The sequence below is a fragment of the Homalodisca vitripennis genome, unplaced genomic scaffold, assembly GCF_021130785.1.
Source record: "Homalodisca vitripennis isolate AUS2020 unplaced genomic scaffold, UT_GWSS_2.1 ScUCBcl_291;HRSCAF=1970, whole genome shotgun sequence".
Lineage (NCBI taxonomy): Eukaryota > Metazoa > Arthropoda > Insecta > Hemiptera > Cicadellidae > Homalodisca > Homalodisca vitripennis.
In genome coordinates, this window is record NW_025776408.1 from 130,095 (window position 1) to 146,298 (window position 16,204).

Below are 16,204 nucleotides of genomic sequence, written 5' to 3' on the forward strand. Positions count from 1 at the left end.
AAAAAGAAAATAGAAAGACTTAAATTGATTAATTATAGTAAACGTGATAGATTTCGACAATTATAAGAAAAGAATCAAATTATATTTATTCGTGAAGACGCTGATTTGAACGGGAGAGGGGATGAGTATTGTTTTGAATCGGTATGTGTAGTTTTATACGGAGATTCCGTCTTCTCTTTCCAGACTTGAAGCAAGGAGGTTGTGTGGATTCTCCTGAGATAGTAGTGGTGAAATTAATAGGAAACTGTAATATGGTGTATTGAAATTGTAATGAAGGATGGGATATTATGTTAGACTCTTAAATTATCAAAGCAAGGTGAGTGGAATTATATATGTATGGACAGTGTAATATGGAATAAATTAACGTCAAGGTCACTTGGTTTGACTTTTCTTTGAGTATCCCATTTATAAAAAAGTGTGATAGGAACTTTAATGGAGTGCCACTACTCAACCTATTTAAAAACCTGAGATAGACATAGACTTGTTGTTGGTGACAAACACCCCAGACATTTAAATTTAATAGTAATTTGGTATTAAGTTGGAATAGTATGAGTTAGCTAACACGAAGTAATTTACATCACCAATGAGAGGGAGCACATTTTGAGTAGTGATTGGGAGAGGATTGGGACAGCAATTTGTTTATCTGGAAGGTGGCAGAGTTTCAAGCAGTACCAAGGGAACGCAGCTAGCTTTGGGCAGATTTTGAGCAAGATGGCGACCAACACCATCCGGAGCAAAATGGTACAGCAACGTGGGACTGGTAACAAAAAGCGCACAACTACATGGGGCGTCAACAACACTAAAAAAAACCGACACAGCAAATTGACACAACTACGACGGGCAGATCTCGCGACAAATTGACGCAGTCAACGTAGGGCGATCTACAGCAGAATGCTGCCATGTGACCACCAACACTCCAGGATATTAATTAATTTATAATACCTCTTCTCCATGCAGTGCCATAGGCTTTGGACGAGTCAAAGAAAACAGCAGCTAAGTGTTTTCTTTGAAGAAAAGTGTTTAGAATGGACGTCTCCAAACACAACAGATGGTCAGCAGTAGACCTGCCCTGCCGAAATCCCACACTGAGCAGACGACAGAAGATTGATTTGTTCAAATACCACACAAGCCTTCTATTGACCATTCTTTCAAAGACTTTGCAGAGGCAACTAATAAGGGATATAGGCCGATAGCTAGTTGGAGACGCTCTATCCTGACCCGATTTATGTAGAGCGATAATATGTGAACGACGTCACAAATGTAGGAAATACATTTTCAAAGTAAATTCTGTTGTATAAAGTTAATAGGTCTTCCTTAATTTCCTCCGTCAGGTTCCACAACATGGCATAATGTATGTTGTCAGGACCTGGAGCGGAGTTTGCTGTAGCCTTAATGGACAAATCGAGTTCATTTATGGTGAAGGTAAGGTTTAAATGAGTGTTGTTATTTCGATTTAAATTAATAGGTAACCATCCTGAGCAGCTTCAAAATGTTGAAAGTCGAGGCAATACGATGACGTCTTTGAAACTTGCTCAAAGTGAGTCGCAAACAAGTTGGTAACTGTTTGAGGATCTGTCACTATAATAACACCACGACGTTCTAGACCAATTATGGAAGGTGGAGAGGGCCTGCTGCAAACTGAGCGTAGTTTTCTCCAAAGTTCGGACGTAGTAGTGGTTCTATTTATTTTGTCAATGTAGTCTAACCAGGATTGTCGCCGACTCAAGCTGAAAACTTGCCTTGCCTTTGCTCACGATCTTATGTTATTTTCAAGATTTTGTGCCGTAGGACATCTCTTGAGAAGAGGATGAACTTTAAATGTTAAAGAAGATCTATATCCATCTCGCTCCATTGCATGTACATATGACAACCTCTGGTACTATTGAATAATGACAAATGTTGCCAAAGAAGATGGAGATGTAATAATAAAGTTTCTTCACCCAGAAGGACCATCCCATTCTTTTCACTGGCCCAGACGAAATGATGTATGTGACGTACCAATTCCACACAACCTTGCAGTGGTTGAGCCTCCACACACCTCAACGAAAGGACTTACCAATTTCCACCAGAGTGTACCAGGTTAGTTGAAAATATATTCAAACAAACAAAACAGATCATTAGCTTGCAAATCTTTTCAGTGAAATAGGTCTAATGATATTTTGTCATTTTGTTTTTATAACTACAGTTTTCGGTATACTTAATTCGTACGTAAATATTAAAGTTTGTATTTTAATACTGAACCTATAAATCATATCTGAAATCAAATATTTAAAATTCACATTGCGTACTATTAAATATACTTTTCCAAATTAACAATTACTTCTACGTTAAAAAGGGTGCTAAAAGTGCATAAGATAATGCAGCACAAAAGGAGAAGGGGTAGGCATTTTCGGTAGTCCAGAGGCTTCTTTAGTCAGATAACTAGATCAATAAGGCCATCATGTGTATGTCGACAACTTTGTTTCTTCAGTGCCATTGGCAAAACACCTATAAGAAACCTATAAAGAACCTATAAGAAGTTTTTACCCGCAACCGTAAATAACAAATGTAATTTTAGTAAAACTTGTTGTACCATGAAATAAGAATCTTCTGAGCTGTGGTTATAGGGAAAGGAAAGCCAGAGAAAAACAGGTTCTACTTCTCTTCTCCAAGTCCCAATCAACTGAACAGAGGTGAGGAAAAAGCAGAAAGAACGCAATAGGAAAAAGGTCGTAAAGAAACCAGGCATTATTTTAGACTATAATAAGTATATGGGGTTGTTGGTGAGACAGACATGATGATGTAAACGTACCAGGACAAGCGGAGCACTGAACATTTTAGAAGAAGCTGTACTTTTGTATATTAGTAGAATATACATACCTTGACATATCGAACCTCAATATATCGAATTCCTCGATAAATCGAAGTTTTGTCATTCCCCTTGAATGTCCCATTTACTTCAATGCTAATTTTACCTCTACATATCGAAGATTTCAAGTAAATAACCTCAATATATCGAGGTAAATATTTTCGCCAATAATTTTGCCTATTTTTTACCTCTATATATCGAAGTTTTCTTATAATTACCCCAACATATCGAAGTTTCAGTTCATCAACGAAACGAACTTTAAGGCCGGTCCACACGCTCCGTTTTGCACAACGTTTTGTCTGCGCAGTTCAAAACGTTGCAGATAAAACGTTGCGTGTGGACTGGAAAACCGTGCAGTTTTGAATCCATTTGGAAGACGGTACAGTCTTAGTAAAACTGAGCCAGAGAGCTCAGATTTCCTTGAACTGCGCAGGCAAGTCGGCGCATGTGGACGGTAGCACCGTTTTCCGATCCGTTTTGCTACTCAGTTTCAATTCGTCGGGCGACAATGGCTGACCTTCGGCAATGTTCTAGGGAGTTTTTAAACTGATTTTATTGCTCTGTATGAAAGTTTCCCGTGCATTTGGCGTGTAAAATCAAAAGAATACAGTGACAGGGATAAGAAGGCGGAGGCGTATGAAATTTTAGCTAATAGATTTTAGAGAAATTGATGTAACGGCAAACCGGGAGACAGTTGTGAAAAAAATAAAATTCATTGAGAAGCGTGTACCGAAAAGAATTGGCTAAAATAAATAAATCGATTCGATCTGGGGCTGGAGAAGACGAAATATACAAGCCATCTCTCTGGTATTTTTATTTGTTACATTTCCTGAATGATCAGGAGACACCAAGGCAGTCTAGGAATACCATGGAGGAAAATGAAGACTCGCAAATTGACGATCCACCAGAACAGGTAAGAAAAAAAGTCCTTTATGTAATCACTTTATTAATTTATTTAAATACACCATTAATTGTTTAAAGTAACAAAAAATTTCCTTTATGAACACTTTTTAAAATTTACTTAAATAAACCATTAATTATTTGAAGTTATAAATTTATCTTGCCAAGGGACAGACCCCTCATTGTTAAAATACTCTTTAAATTGATCTCTGACCACGATAGCATTGTTCAAAAAACTGGCCTCTTGTTCCACGCTGCAGGTCGTGTAATAATTCTGGGTCACATCTTTCACCTAATTCAAGAGTACATTCAGAAATATTTTCCCGATCCATACTTTCAGGAGGGGTATAGTTTTGGGGGGACCTTCTGCGCAAAAAGTTGTGTAAAACGCAGCACGCAAGAACTACAATATCAACGTTGTTCATATTCAAATTAATATTTGTGTGAAAAATTCGAAATCTTGAAGCCAAAATTCCAAACGTGTTTTCAACAACACGCCTCGCCCTAGATAGGCGGTAATTGAAAATTCTTCGCTCCCTTGTCAATGTTTCTCGTCGATATGGTTTAATAAGTTCTGGACGCATAGCAAATGCTTCATCACCAACAAAAACATATCCTAACACTCTGTCTGAACTTCCAATGCACCAGGGTTTTGGAATTCTCAAATCTTTGTTAACGAGCTTTTCATAGAATTTAGTGTTATTCAATACTCCTCCATCGGAGATCCTACCGTTTTGTGCCTACATCAAAATACAAAAATTCGCATTTGGCATTGGCTATTGCCATAAGAACAACACTGTGGGTTTTTTATAATTGATATCCACTTCCAATAATAGTATCCACTTCCTTTAGGTGGCACAATCCTAATATGTTTTCCGTCAGTTGACCCCAAACAATGAGGGAAACTGCCACATTCTTTCGAACTCAGCTGCAACTTCCAGCCACTCCTCTTCAGTCTTGGGAAACTGAAAAAAAGGAATAAAATATCTTGAAAGCAAATAAAATAATTAAATTTATTGTAACTTAAAAAAAAATAATAATAATTAAAATTACAGAGATCGATAATTGTTTATTATTTCCATGTGGAAGAAGATGGGCATGAAACTGCTGCTGACGGTGGACGCAGTGAAGCGGTTGCTACTCCTCTTTCCGGAGCATCTACTTCAAGATCGCACTCTTCAACTCGTAAGAGAAAGGCAGCTACAAATGATGATGGCACAACTGACGTTATGGAGTTGGTAGGAAAGAAACTCGAGTCGCTACAGGCAGAGGATGCTTTTCAGGTATTTGGAAAACATGTGGCTAATAAACTCAGAGACGTCTCTACTTCACAAAACAATATCGCTCAGAAACTAATTTTCCGACGTTTTATTCGAAGCGGAGTTGGGTACGCTTACAAGAAATTTTCAAATTGTTAATATGGCTAGCCAGCGACAAGATGATTGTAATTTAACGAATTGGCATCAACAGAATATGCCCCAACATTTGAGAATGCCAAATACTCATTCTTCACATGTTGGACAATACCACTCCTTCTCACAGCCTATGCCACGTAACTACGTCCCAGAACAACTTACACACCCTCAGGAGTATGAAACAATTGGGCAAACTCCGACAGTTTCACGCATCATCCCACAGGAAGGTGAACAAGATCAACAGACACAAGCCAGTCAAGGCCTTGCCCACTCTTCCGCTGCAAACTACATGTCAACATTTCAACCAAACTGAAGTACTAGCGTGCATTTTCGTTCAGCTTAGCCTAACTTTTGTGAAACACTAATGTTACTTTTAAGGTTCATATAAATCTTTTATAGACAATAGCATTATGATATTATCAATATTGTTATATGATTGTAATTAGCAATGCTTAATAATAAAATAAACAATTAAATAAATAATTAAATAAATTTTTACTTACCTTCAAGTATTCATTCTTCAGCACCTTGTAGATAGCTTCACATTTTTCGGGAATGATTTCACTTAACAATTGTTTCCATATAATTGCTGTGAATTCCAGGTCTTTGTAACTTCTACCAGTTGCCAAAAATCTTAAAGTTGCTGTTAGCCTTTCATGTGCTGATATTGCTGTTCTCATACAAAAGTATTTTCTTTGTCGATATGCGGTGTCACCAATTCCAATAAATAAGTATATGTGTCAATGTCCACTCGCAAGTAGTTCCGCCAATCATTAGGTTCATCACGTAATAATTTGATATGGTAAAAGTGCTGCCTTTTTAGAAGCCACTTCCGCAACCACTTTGAACGCCGGGTACTTCTGAGATGTTCCAATCTTTTTTTTTAAACAATACACATCGCGAAAATCGACCAGAGTAGTACCTCCTCCATGGCGATCTCTCACAAAACTGAGCAAAATATACGGATATGTCTGTGCCGTGTGGACGCTCTGCATATTGCAAACGTTTTCATTCCGTCTTAAGACTGCGCAGACAAAACGTTGTGCAAAACGGAGCGTGTGGACCGGCCTTTAGTACTGTATTGTCGTGTTGTGCAAACGAACAACCATCAAAGTAGAGTAGGTACCGTATTTTTCATGTCGAGACTTGAAACCCCCACCACCGACACTCCTTTGTTTTCTGTAGACGCCAGTGGTGGATCACCACTCCACCCTCAGTTTAATTTGGACGTTACCGCGATTAGTGCGAGTTGAGGTTATCTTAGTGAATTATTGTGCGTGGCAGATTTTCAACTGTGACACTGTTTTGTTTAAAAGTGCGATGGCAAAACGTAAAACTCTATCTTATCAAGATAAAGTTAAACTTATAGAGACTGTGGACGCCGGGAATAAGAAAAAAAGTGACATTGCAAAGGAGTTTTGGTATACCAGCGAATACTCTCTCGACCATATTGAAAAATAGAGAAAAATATGAACGCCAAGGAACTTCGTGCAAGAGAATAAAAGGACCCGAATTCAAGGACGTAGATGAAAGTGTTTATCAGTGGTTAAAACAGTGCCGTGATAAAAACCTTCCTGTAAGTGGCCCAATTTTAAAAGAAAAAGCAGCACAGTTTGCTGCGCAATTAAATAAACCTGACTTTCGAGCAAGCAACGGTTGGCTCCAAAACTGTAAAAAAAAGAAATGAAGTGATTTTCAAAAAGGTGACTGGCGAAAGTACGAGTGTCGATGACAATGTTTGCACAGAATGGTCGCAAAAAACTGCCTGATCTTGTCAAGGGATACAAACCTGACGATATTTTTAATGCCGACGAAACAGGTCTTTTTTACCAGTGTCTTCCTGACAAAACTTTAACTTTTAAAGGTGACACTTGCCACGGAGGTAAGAATAGTAAACAAAGAGTTACATTGCTGCTTGGAACAAACAAATTGGCACCGTGAAGCTTAAACCATTGATGATAGGAAAATCTAAAAATCCAAGGTGTTTCAAAGGGGTTCAAAGCTTTCCAATGGACTACACATCAAACAAAAAGTCATGGATGAACTCAGGGGTTTTTGAGAAATGGGCTAACGGACTTGGACAGACAAATGAAGAAAAAGAAGAAAAAATACTCTTGTTTATTGACAACGCTACTGCTCACGGTGACATCCCAAAAATGAAAAACGTAAAAATTGAGTTCTTACCTCCAAACACCACATCCAAGCTACAGCCATTGGATCAAGGAATAATTAAGAACTTTAAAGTTCATTACCGGAAGGAAGTTGTACGCCTCTTCCTTCGTGACCTCGAGGACAAGAACCCTACAAAAATAAGCATACTTGATGCAATGTGGATGGCTTCTAAGGCGTGGAACAATGTTACCGAAAATACTATAAAGAACTGCTTCAAGAAAAGTGGCTTTAAACAGCAAGTTGACGAAGAAGAGGAAAGTGTTGTAGAAAACTGTTCAATTGTTGAAACGGATAACGGTGAACTTGCTAGTCCTGTACTGTGGAGACAAGTGACTCAGGCCCTTACTTTGGAAGGGCTGTCTTTCGAAGACTTTGTGGCCGTCGATGACGAGCTTGCTACTTGCGGCCAATTAAGCGATGCAGACATTATTGCATCCGTTTCCAAGGACACGAGTGTAGAAGACAGTGTAGTCGAGGACGGCGAGGATGATGACGACAACGAAGTCGAAACGCCTGACCCCACCCTTCGCGATGCCCGGTGTGCCATCAACACGTTGCGAAGTTTCCTCCAAAAGAAGACGTCTATGGATGACAAAATAATCCAGTCTTTATCCATTTTAGACGACGCGTTGGACAAAGTGACTTTCACAGGTAGACAAACTACAATTTCAGATTTTTTTTTAACAACAGTAAATAAGTTTTGCAAACTCTTTATAACATGTACGTAAGCCTACATTACAGTAGCATTTTAAACATTTAAAATACAGTACAGTAGAACCGTATTTCAGACTTGTGTATTTATACTGTACAACATAACTGTTTAAGATGTTACAGTATTTCATATTCATATTTATGTAATAATATTACTCTATACGTTTAGTTAAAAATTAAATAAATTTAAATTGATGTATGGTGTACTTGTTATAATTTCTTATTCAGATTTCCCGATAAAGTAATGTACGATACTTAATTGTACTGTACAGGGTTGTCCAAAAATATGTTACCACTTAAATGGTATTATATAATCATTAAGTTTTTGTTGTTGCAGATTAAATATGGCCACCCGACTTACTTTGGAAGAGAGAAGAAAGGTAGCAGCTTGGATGGAAGTATTCGGATCTCCCTCAGTTGTAAGAAACAAATTTCAACACAATGGTTTCAGAAGGATCCTCCAAGTCGTTTAACTATCCGTCGAATTCATGAGAAAATTTGAGCGCACAGGGGCTGTGACCAATGATTGTAAAGGGAACAGTGGACGTCCCAGAAGTATTCGAACGGGAGATAACATCATAAATGTTCAAGGCACAATTATTAATAGCCCAAAGAAGTCAAGTACGAGAGTAGCAATGGAAACCGGAATCGCGCGGACTAGTGTTTTAAGAATTCTTCACTTAGACCTGGGAATGAAGCCGTACCACATTCAAATGGTACAGGCGCTTTCTGATGCTGATAAAATTGCTCGTGTACGAGCTGCAGAAGTGTTCTTAGAAATGACGAACATAGACCCTAATGTTGTGTTCTTTATGTCGGATGAAGCCACATTTCATGTCAGCGGCAATGTGAATAAGCACAATTGCGTCATTTGGGGTACATACAATCCCCATGATCGAAGAGAGCACACACGATCCTCTCCGAAAGTTAACGTATGGTGTGGCATTTCGAAGTTTGGAGTACTTGGTCCATATTTCTTTAATGCACAGACTGTAACGGGAGATTCTTACCTAGACATGTTGCAAAATTTTGTTGTAGACAATCTTCCCCTACGTATCCTAACATCTGGTTACTTTCAGCAAGATGGTGCACCACCGCATTATTCCTTAGCGGTTCGAAATTACCTGGATGATACATTTGGTAGACGCTGGATTGGAAGAGCTGGACCATTGGCGTGGCCAGCACGGTCACCAGACCTGACTCCATGTGATTTCTGGCTATGGGGAATGGTGAAAGAACGTGTGTATGCTACAAGACCTATTGACATTAATGACCTTAAAGAACGCATAACCACGGTTGTCCGCTCCATACCTAAGGAAATGTGTGAACGAGCTATGGTCAGTATGGTGAAAAGACTTCATAAATGCATTGAGAACGAAGGAATACAGGTGGAATGAGTACATTAACTTCATTTGGACTTGTAAAATAGTGTGTGTTATTATGTTAATAAAATAAAAGTGAAACCCATATAAGTGGTAACATATTTTTGGACAACCCTGTATTATTGTAGTGGGTGTGGACCTCTATATATCGAAGTCTTTCAGAGTTAACCTTGATATAATGAATAATACAACAACAGTTGTAAACCTCTATATATCGAAGTCTGCCCCAAACAGCCTTGATATATCGAACCTCATTAATATCGAAATTCTTGATATATCGAAGTTTTGTAAATTCTCTTGAGGTTCGATATATCAAGGTCCTACTGTATAAGGGGGTTTTTGCGTCGTCTAGAGAACAATGGTGGAAGGAGGAAGAGGTCAACGGTTCAAAGGAAGAGGTCAAGGGTCAGTCACGTGACCGCCGCCATCTTGAATCGCATGACTGGTGGGAAGGTCAAAGATCAGGCACGTGACATCTGCCATCTTGGATCACGTGACTGGTGGGAGAGGTCGAATGTCAAGAACGTGATTGCCGTCCCCCTCCCTGATGGGAGAGCGTACCGCCGTCGCCCCACCCTACGAGAGCTCCGCTTTCTTAAATTTACTGACGTCCCAGAGACGAGGGCGAGCGGGAATGTTCCCCACACCAGTCACGTTACAGAGCGGCGAGAGGTGCCTATATAAGGCCTCACAGTCGAGTTACACACCACTGTGCGCAGCAAGTGGTAACTGTTGTTCTGTTAGAGTGCATTGTGCGACCCTCACTTTGTGATTATACTGTACAGTGATTGTGGCAGTGCCGGTTACTAGGTAGACGATAATGGCTAGTTCCAATTGTGATGTGTGCGGTGTATTGGTGTCCAAGGTGAATATGGCGCTGCACCGCAACACCATAAAGTGTAAGATAGCGAGTCACATGCAAGTACCATGTCCTGTCACGGATGTTAAAAAGGAATGTGAAAACTGCAACACATTAATGAGTGAAGTGATTAAAACGTAGCAACTTCATAGTAGACACTACAGTGTAGTGATAGCTTTATCTCAAACTGGAGTGATAAAACACGCGCTAACACTCCGTAGTTGCAACTACCCTATTCTATAAAAATTGGAGATACAACTACGGGTAGATACAACTCTAGTGTAGATGCAGCTACTTTTCATGTTCAGACTTGTTTCCCCCACTCCGCACTCTTCCAGTCTGCAGCGGTGAAGTGCGGCGCAGGCCATACAGACAACTCACGTGCCGTTCTGAGTCCGTGTTCCTGTTACCACTCGTGTTCTCTTGCTTATCCTGTTTATAGGTATCATGACATCATCTGAAGATGAAGGAGACGTTGATAAGAAATTGGTTGCGGATAGGGAGCTATTTGTAAAAATATTATCAGAAAATACTGTGTTGTTGGAAAAGTCAAGGGTTCCCAAAGTCTTATTAGAAAAGAAGAAAGCGTGGGAAACCTTGTGTTCTACGTATTCCCAAACTACAGGAAATGAAGTAAATGCTACTCAAATGAACAAAATGCTCCAAAATATGAAAACAAAAATAAAAAAGAAATCTGATGTGAAAGCTACAGGAAATAAAAAAATTAAACTACGTGAGTGGGAAAAAATGCTTTTGGCATTATTGGGTGAGGCTGAAAACCCAGTTTTTACAAAAGTACCAGGCAGTTTTGCAGCTGGAGCATGTCAGTCAACCTCAGTAGAAGCGACAAGAAATGACAGCAGTGACGAGTGGAAAAACTTAGCTGCAGCCGCAATCGCAATAACTACCCAACCTCATGAATCTGAACCTGAGAAAAAAGTTGAGAACTCAAGCTGACAACTCGTATACAAGGCCCGCAAACAAAAAACTATTGGCATACGAAACAGGTGAAACAAAAGATTTGAATACGCCGCAACTACAGAGACTTGTTCTCTTGCAACAGTTAGAATTACATAAAATTCAAATTGAAAAAGAAAAAATTGAGTTACAAAAGTTGAAAGGAGGAACAGTTGAGAAAGAAACTCAAACTGATGACTATTCATTTAATCTGATGTTTAATATGTAACTTAGCGGTTAGTTAAACCCAACTCCAGTTACCCAATAATAAACTATCCTTATCCTACAAAAAAAAAAAAAAAAAAAAAAAAAAAAAAAAAAGATTTATAGGCTTACATGGCATGAATGCACCACGTACGTTATGTGCATGCCTGCCAACAGTGTTCATTGAGCTGTGAGTTATGTCAAAGGCCCTGCACATTTGTACTAGGCCTATGGTTTTATTTGTATTTGTATGGTTGTATTTTAATCTAGGTTTTCAAAAAAGTCTCTTTACTTTTTAACAATTTTATTTTTTGTACAATTTACTTACATTTAAATAAAACCCAGCATTTCATTCCGCTTCTGTTCGCCACGTTGTTTTGTTGCTTGGTTTTCGAACACTTCTTCGCCTCCTTCATCCTCGTTACACCCATCTTCATTCGCGTCGTCTTCAAAATTTAAAGGATCTCTGAGGTGTTTAGCTACATTGTGCAGCACAGTACAGGTGACAATTACTTTTGGTACTCTGTCTAGAGACAATCTAACACAGTTGCCAAGTAGTAGAACCTCGGTTAACCGAGCCTCGCTTAACCGAGACTCCGGGTTAACCGAGGCCGTCCTCGGACGATTTTTTTTATTTTAAAAAGCAAAAGAAACACGCACAAACTACGTACAGTAATGAGCGTTTGGGTGCTCCTTTTATCGCAATACGCACGCTAGCCTGCAATGCGTTAAAACTACTGTACAGTAAATTGTTGGCAACTGTTGTGTTTTCCTCGGCCAAATATTTTGCGTAGCTTAGCGCTTATCTTTGCCGAATGCATACGGCACTGTCACCCGACACCGCTCGCCAGAGCAGCTGCAGGTGTTGTAACCCGACACCGCTCGCCGCCGGACCAATGCGAACTGGTTTCAATGCCGAGACGCGACTGAGCCACTCGCTCTCCCCCACCACCCCGATTCGACTCCGTAGCTTATTGCGCATCTAGTGGGCTGTCCTTGGTGTACAGCTTCAGCTCGGATGTGTTCGTGCATCATCGGTCTGCCCGAAGACGCCATTTCGTCTCAGTGGCAGTCCTTTGTTTACTTTTACAAGTCAAGTGTCTATCACTGTTTTTTTATTGTGTGTTTAAGTGCAGTTACAGTAGGTGTAAATGAGTGCTAAACGCAAACGTGTCGTTGTGTCCTTAGAGACTAAACTAAATGCGATTCGTCGTCTGGACAATGGTGTGAGTCAATAAGAACAGTCGCTAAAGACTTGGGTGTTGGTGAGGTTACCGTCGGAGATTGGAGGAGGAAGAGGGCTGAGTTAGAAAAATGGGGTGCTCAGAGCTTAAATTCCAATTGCAATTCAGAGAGAAAAACGTTTAAAAAGTGTGAGTATGAAAAAACTTCCGAGGCTTTATTCTTATGGTTTTCGGAAATGAGAGCAAGGGGAAGTCCAATAAGTGGGCCTATTTTTGCAGGCAAAAGCGCTAGATTTCCATAAAAATCTTTTGGCGATGGCGATGAACCTTTTACCGCTAGTTCCGGGTGGTTAATGCGATGGAAGAACCGTTTATGGAGTGCGGCAAACTTAATATATCTGGGGAAAAACTTTCAGGTAATGAAACTGATGTGACAAGTTTTTTGAAGAAAAAATAAGAAAAATTGATTTTGAGTGAGGGTCTTACATCCGATCAAATATTCAACTGTGATGAGACAGGCCTTAACTTCAGAATGTTGCCCTCAAAAACTTTAGCCAGTCAGCAGGAAACATCAGCTCCTGGGTATAAGAAATCTAAAGATCGAGTTACAGTTTTTAGGATGTGCCAAATGCTGCAGGAAGTTTGAAACTCAAACCAGTTGTAATAGGCAAGTATAAAAAAGCCACGTGCTTTTTAAAAATACTAATGTGGACACATTTCCCAGCACATACAACAAACCAGAAAAACGCATGGATGGACTCGCGTGATTTTCAAACAATGGTTTTTTTGAGGAATTCGTTCCAGTCGTTGAAAGCTTTCTTGGAGAACAAAAAAACTCCCTCGCAAGGCCCCTTCTTATTCTTGACAACGCTTCGTCCCATCCAGATGCTGATGAGCTAGTCAGCGATGGCATTAGAGCCTTATTTTTGCCTCCAAACGTTTACTGCCCTCATCCAGCCTCTAGACCAGGGAGTTCTAGAAACTTTTAAGCGAAACTACAAAAAGAGGCTGCTTAGAAATCTACTGGAGAAGCTAGAGGACGGGCTGGGTGTCACTGATGCTCTCAAGTTAATCACAATGAAAGATGTTTGTCTACTGGGTGTCAGAAGCTTGGGATAACGTTTAGGGAGGACACTATAAGAAGGTCATGGGCGCAAACTTTTCGGAATTGAAAAGTGCAAGCCGCCAAGAGACAGCTGCTCCTGAAAACCAGCCAAGAGCATGTCCTCCTGAAAATGAAGAGCTTGTGAATCTTTGTAACCACCTTCCAGTGGCTGAGCCCATCAGTGCAGAGGACATCAGTGAATGGATCAATGGAGATGAGGATCAGGCCCTAACTGATGACGTGATTATCCAGATGCTCAACCAACCAGAAGATGATGACAAGTAAGTTTTTGATTTTTTATTTATGCAAAATTTTAACATAAAAACATAATCCAACATCAATTTTTTGAACACAACTACAGTATATTTGTTACACTTTAGTTAAATGTTGCCCATTCATCAATCCAAAACTAATTTCATACCAATTCCAACTGCTTGCCTTTTGATTGCGTTACGGTTACGTAAAACAAAAGTTTTTTTTTACAGCGATGAACCTGATGGGGCGACTGAGAAAATATCACATACAGAAGGTCTAAGAACGATCGAGGGAGCACTGGCCATACATTGAACAACAAGAAACCGCAACAACAAACGATTTAGTTTGGCTGCGACGCTGGCGCAACAGGGCGGCTAGCCTAAGATCCTCTAATCTAAGTCAAAAAACAATAACTGATTTCTTTGGGAAAAAAGATTAGCTTACTTTGTTTATTTTTGTACAATGTACAGTAAATTTAATTTTCATTTTCTTTGATTTAATTTTGTAAACAGGAATACTGTACTGTAACTAAACTTCTGTACATTGTGTAGCCTATATCATACGTATTCAGTTGTGCAATAAATTGAGTGTTATATTAAAACAGTGTTTAGTATTGTGAGTGTTACCGTTTCCTCTCACGTTTTATTGCGTTACTAATAACATTTTCTTGTACTAATAAGAAACTAAACAACAGTTCAGTTAATAACTTTTGTTTCATGTTTTAGTATAATCTTGAGCTATTTTTTAGCCCCGGTAACGATTTTTAGGTTACGTTCCGTGTTATCCGAGGTTCGCCGTATCCGAGGTACCCTCGGTCCCCAATTACCTCGGTTAACCGAGGTTCTACTGTATCGGGAATCTCTTCTTTAACTGTCCGAACACCCTTTTCTGATCACCACCCTTTCCTTTGCATGAACACACGATTAAATCGACGCTGAATATCGGTTTGAGGAGGTTTGAACGGGGTGATTAACCAAGGAGAAATTACCATAGCCAGAGTCACCAAGTAAACACGCAGCACCGTCATAACGAGAAATAATATCCCGAACAGGACTCCTTCTCCATATTCTAGAATCGTGCACTGATCCTGGCCACTCCTGCAGCAACGCTAGTGAACCTTTCTTGACTGTCACATGTTGCTTGCACGTTGATGCTGGGGTAACCCTTCCGGTTTATATACTCATCACCGAACATTGATGGTTTTTTTATTTCGATATGCGTGCAATCTAATGCACCTACAACAGTTGGTAAATCAAAATTTTCTTTGCCACATCAACTTTGCATTATTTATTTCTTGTACTGTAGAAGGAAAATGTATCCAGTTGTCTGCGTTTTCCCAAAATACAGTTCATCACATAATTAATGTTCTTACAAACTGTCGAACGGTCCAACTCCAATATCTTCTGCTACACCCACTTTGAAACCCCGGATCAGCTGTATAACGAAGAAAAATCTCCAATCGTTGTCTTGGAGTGAGTGCTTTCCCCCGAGTTTCGTCACTAGGCGGTAGAAATTGTTCTGCTAAAAAGTCTATATTCTCACTTTCAAACCGCATCAGCTCCTTGCACTTAGTCAATACTCTTCTTTCACCGTACACTCTTCTTTCCCGTACTTGCATAAACATCGCCATTAAAAGTCACGCAAGACATAAAAGTGAAGTGTGCCTATCTACAGACTCCAAAAATAATGGAGATATATCTTATAGGTAGGTAGATGTAACTATACTTTAATCACACCAAAAGTGAAGTTACAACTTCTATTCTAGAAAAGTTAAGATACAAACTACAGGGGGTAGTTCTAGCTTCTTTTTAATCACATTAAGTGAAGCTCTAACTATAAAATACTGAAGTGGTAGCAATAACTACTTTTTAATCACTCCACTAAATAACGGCTTCCCACATGGCTCGCACTCTCAAAGTGTGTGGATCGGATAAAACGACTGTGGAACCTAAGAAGCCGTGTCTCCTGCATTTTTAAAGAGATGATAACAATGTCTATACTTAAATCGTCCCATTGCCAATGTTCATGCCAAGCGTACTCTAAAGCGAAAGAGTGAAAACACCACTCCTTTCGTCACCATCGAAAGTACCACGCCAAAGAGCCGAGCGCCAGCACGTCTACCATCAATGTCAAGATTAAAGAGGTGGACAAAGCATTCAAGGTCGCATGAAAACCTATGTCATTGAAAAACCAAAAAAGATAACAAGGAAAC

The 16,204-nt window shown here is 39.6% G+C and overlaps 1 protein-coding gene across 1 annotated transcript; it reads left to right on the forward strand.

Annotated features, from left to right (window-relative positions):
• The first annotated feature begins 13,779 nt into the window (after window positions 1-13,779).
• LOC124370540 lies at window positions 13,780-14,304 on the forward strand. The gene is made up of 2 exons (XM_046828829.1): window positions 13,780-14,018; window positions 14,223-14,304. Exons 1-2 carry the CDS (start codon window positions 13,780-13,782, stop codon window positions 14,302-14,304), a joined length of 321 nt encoding a protein of 106 aa, XP_046684785.1.
• Window positions 14,305-16,204: the final 1,900 nt, after the last annotated feature.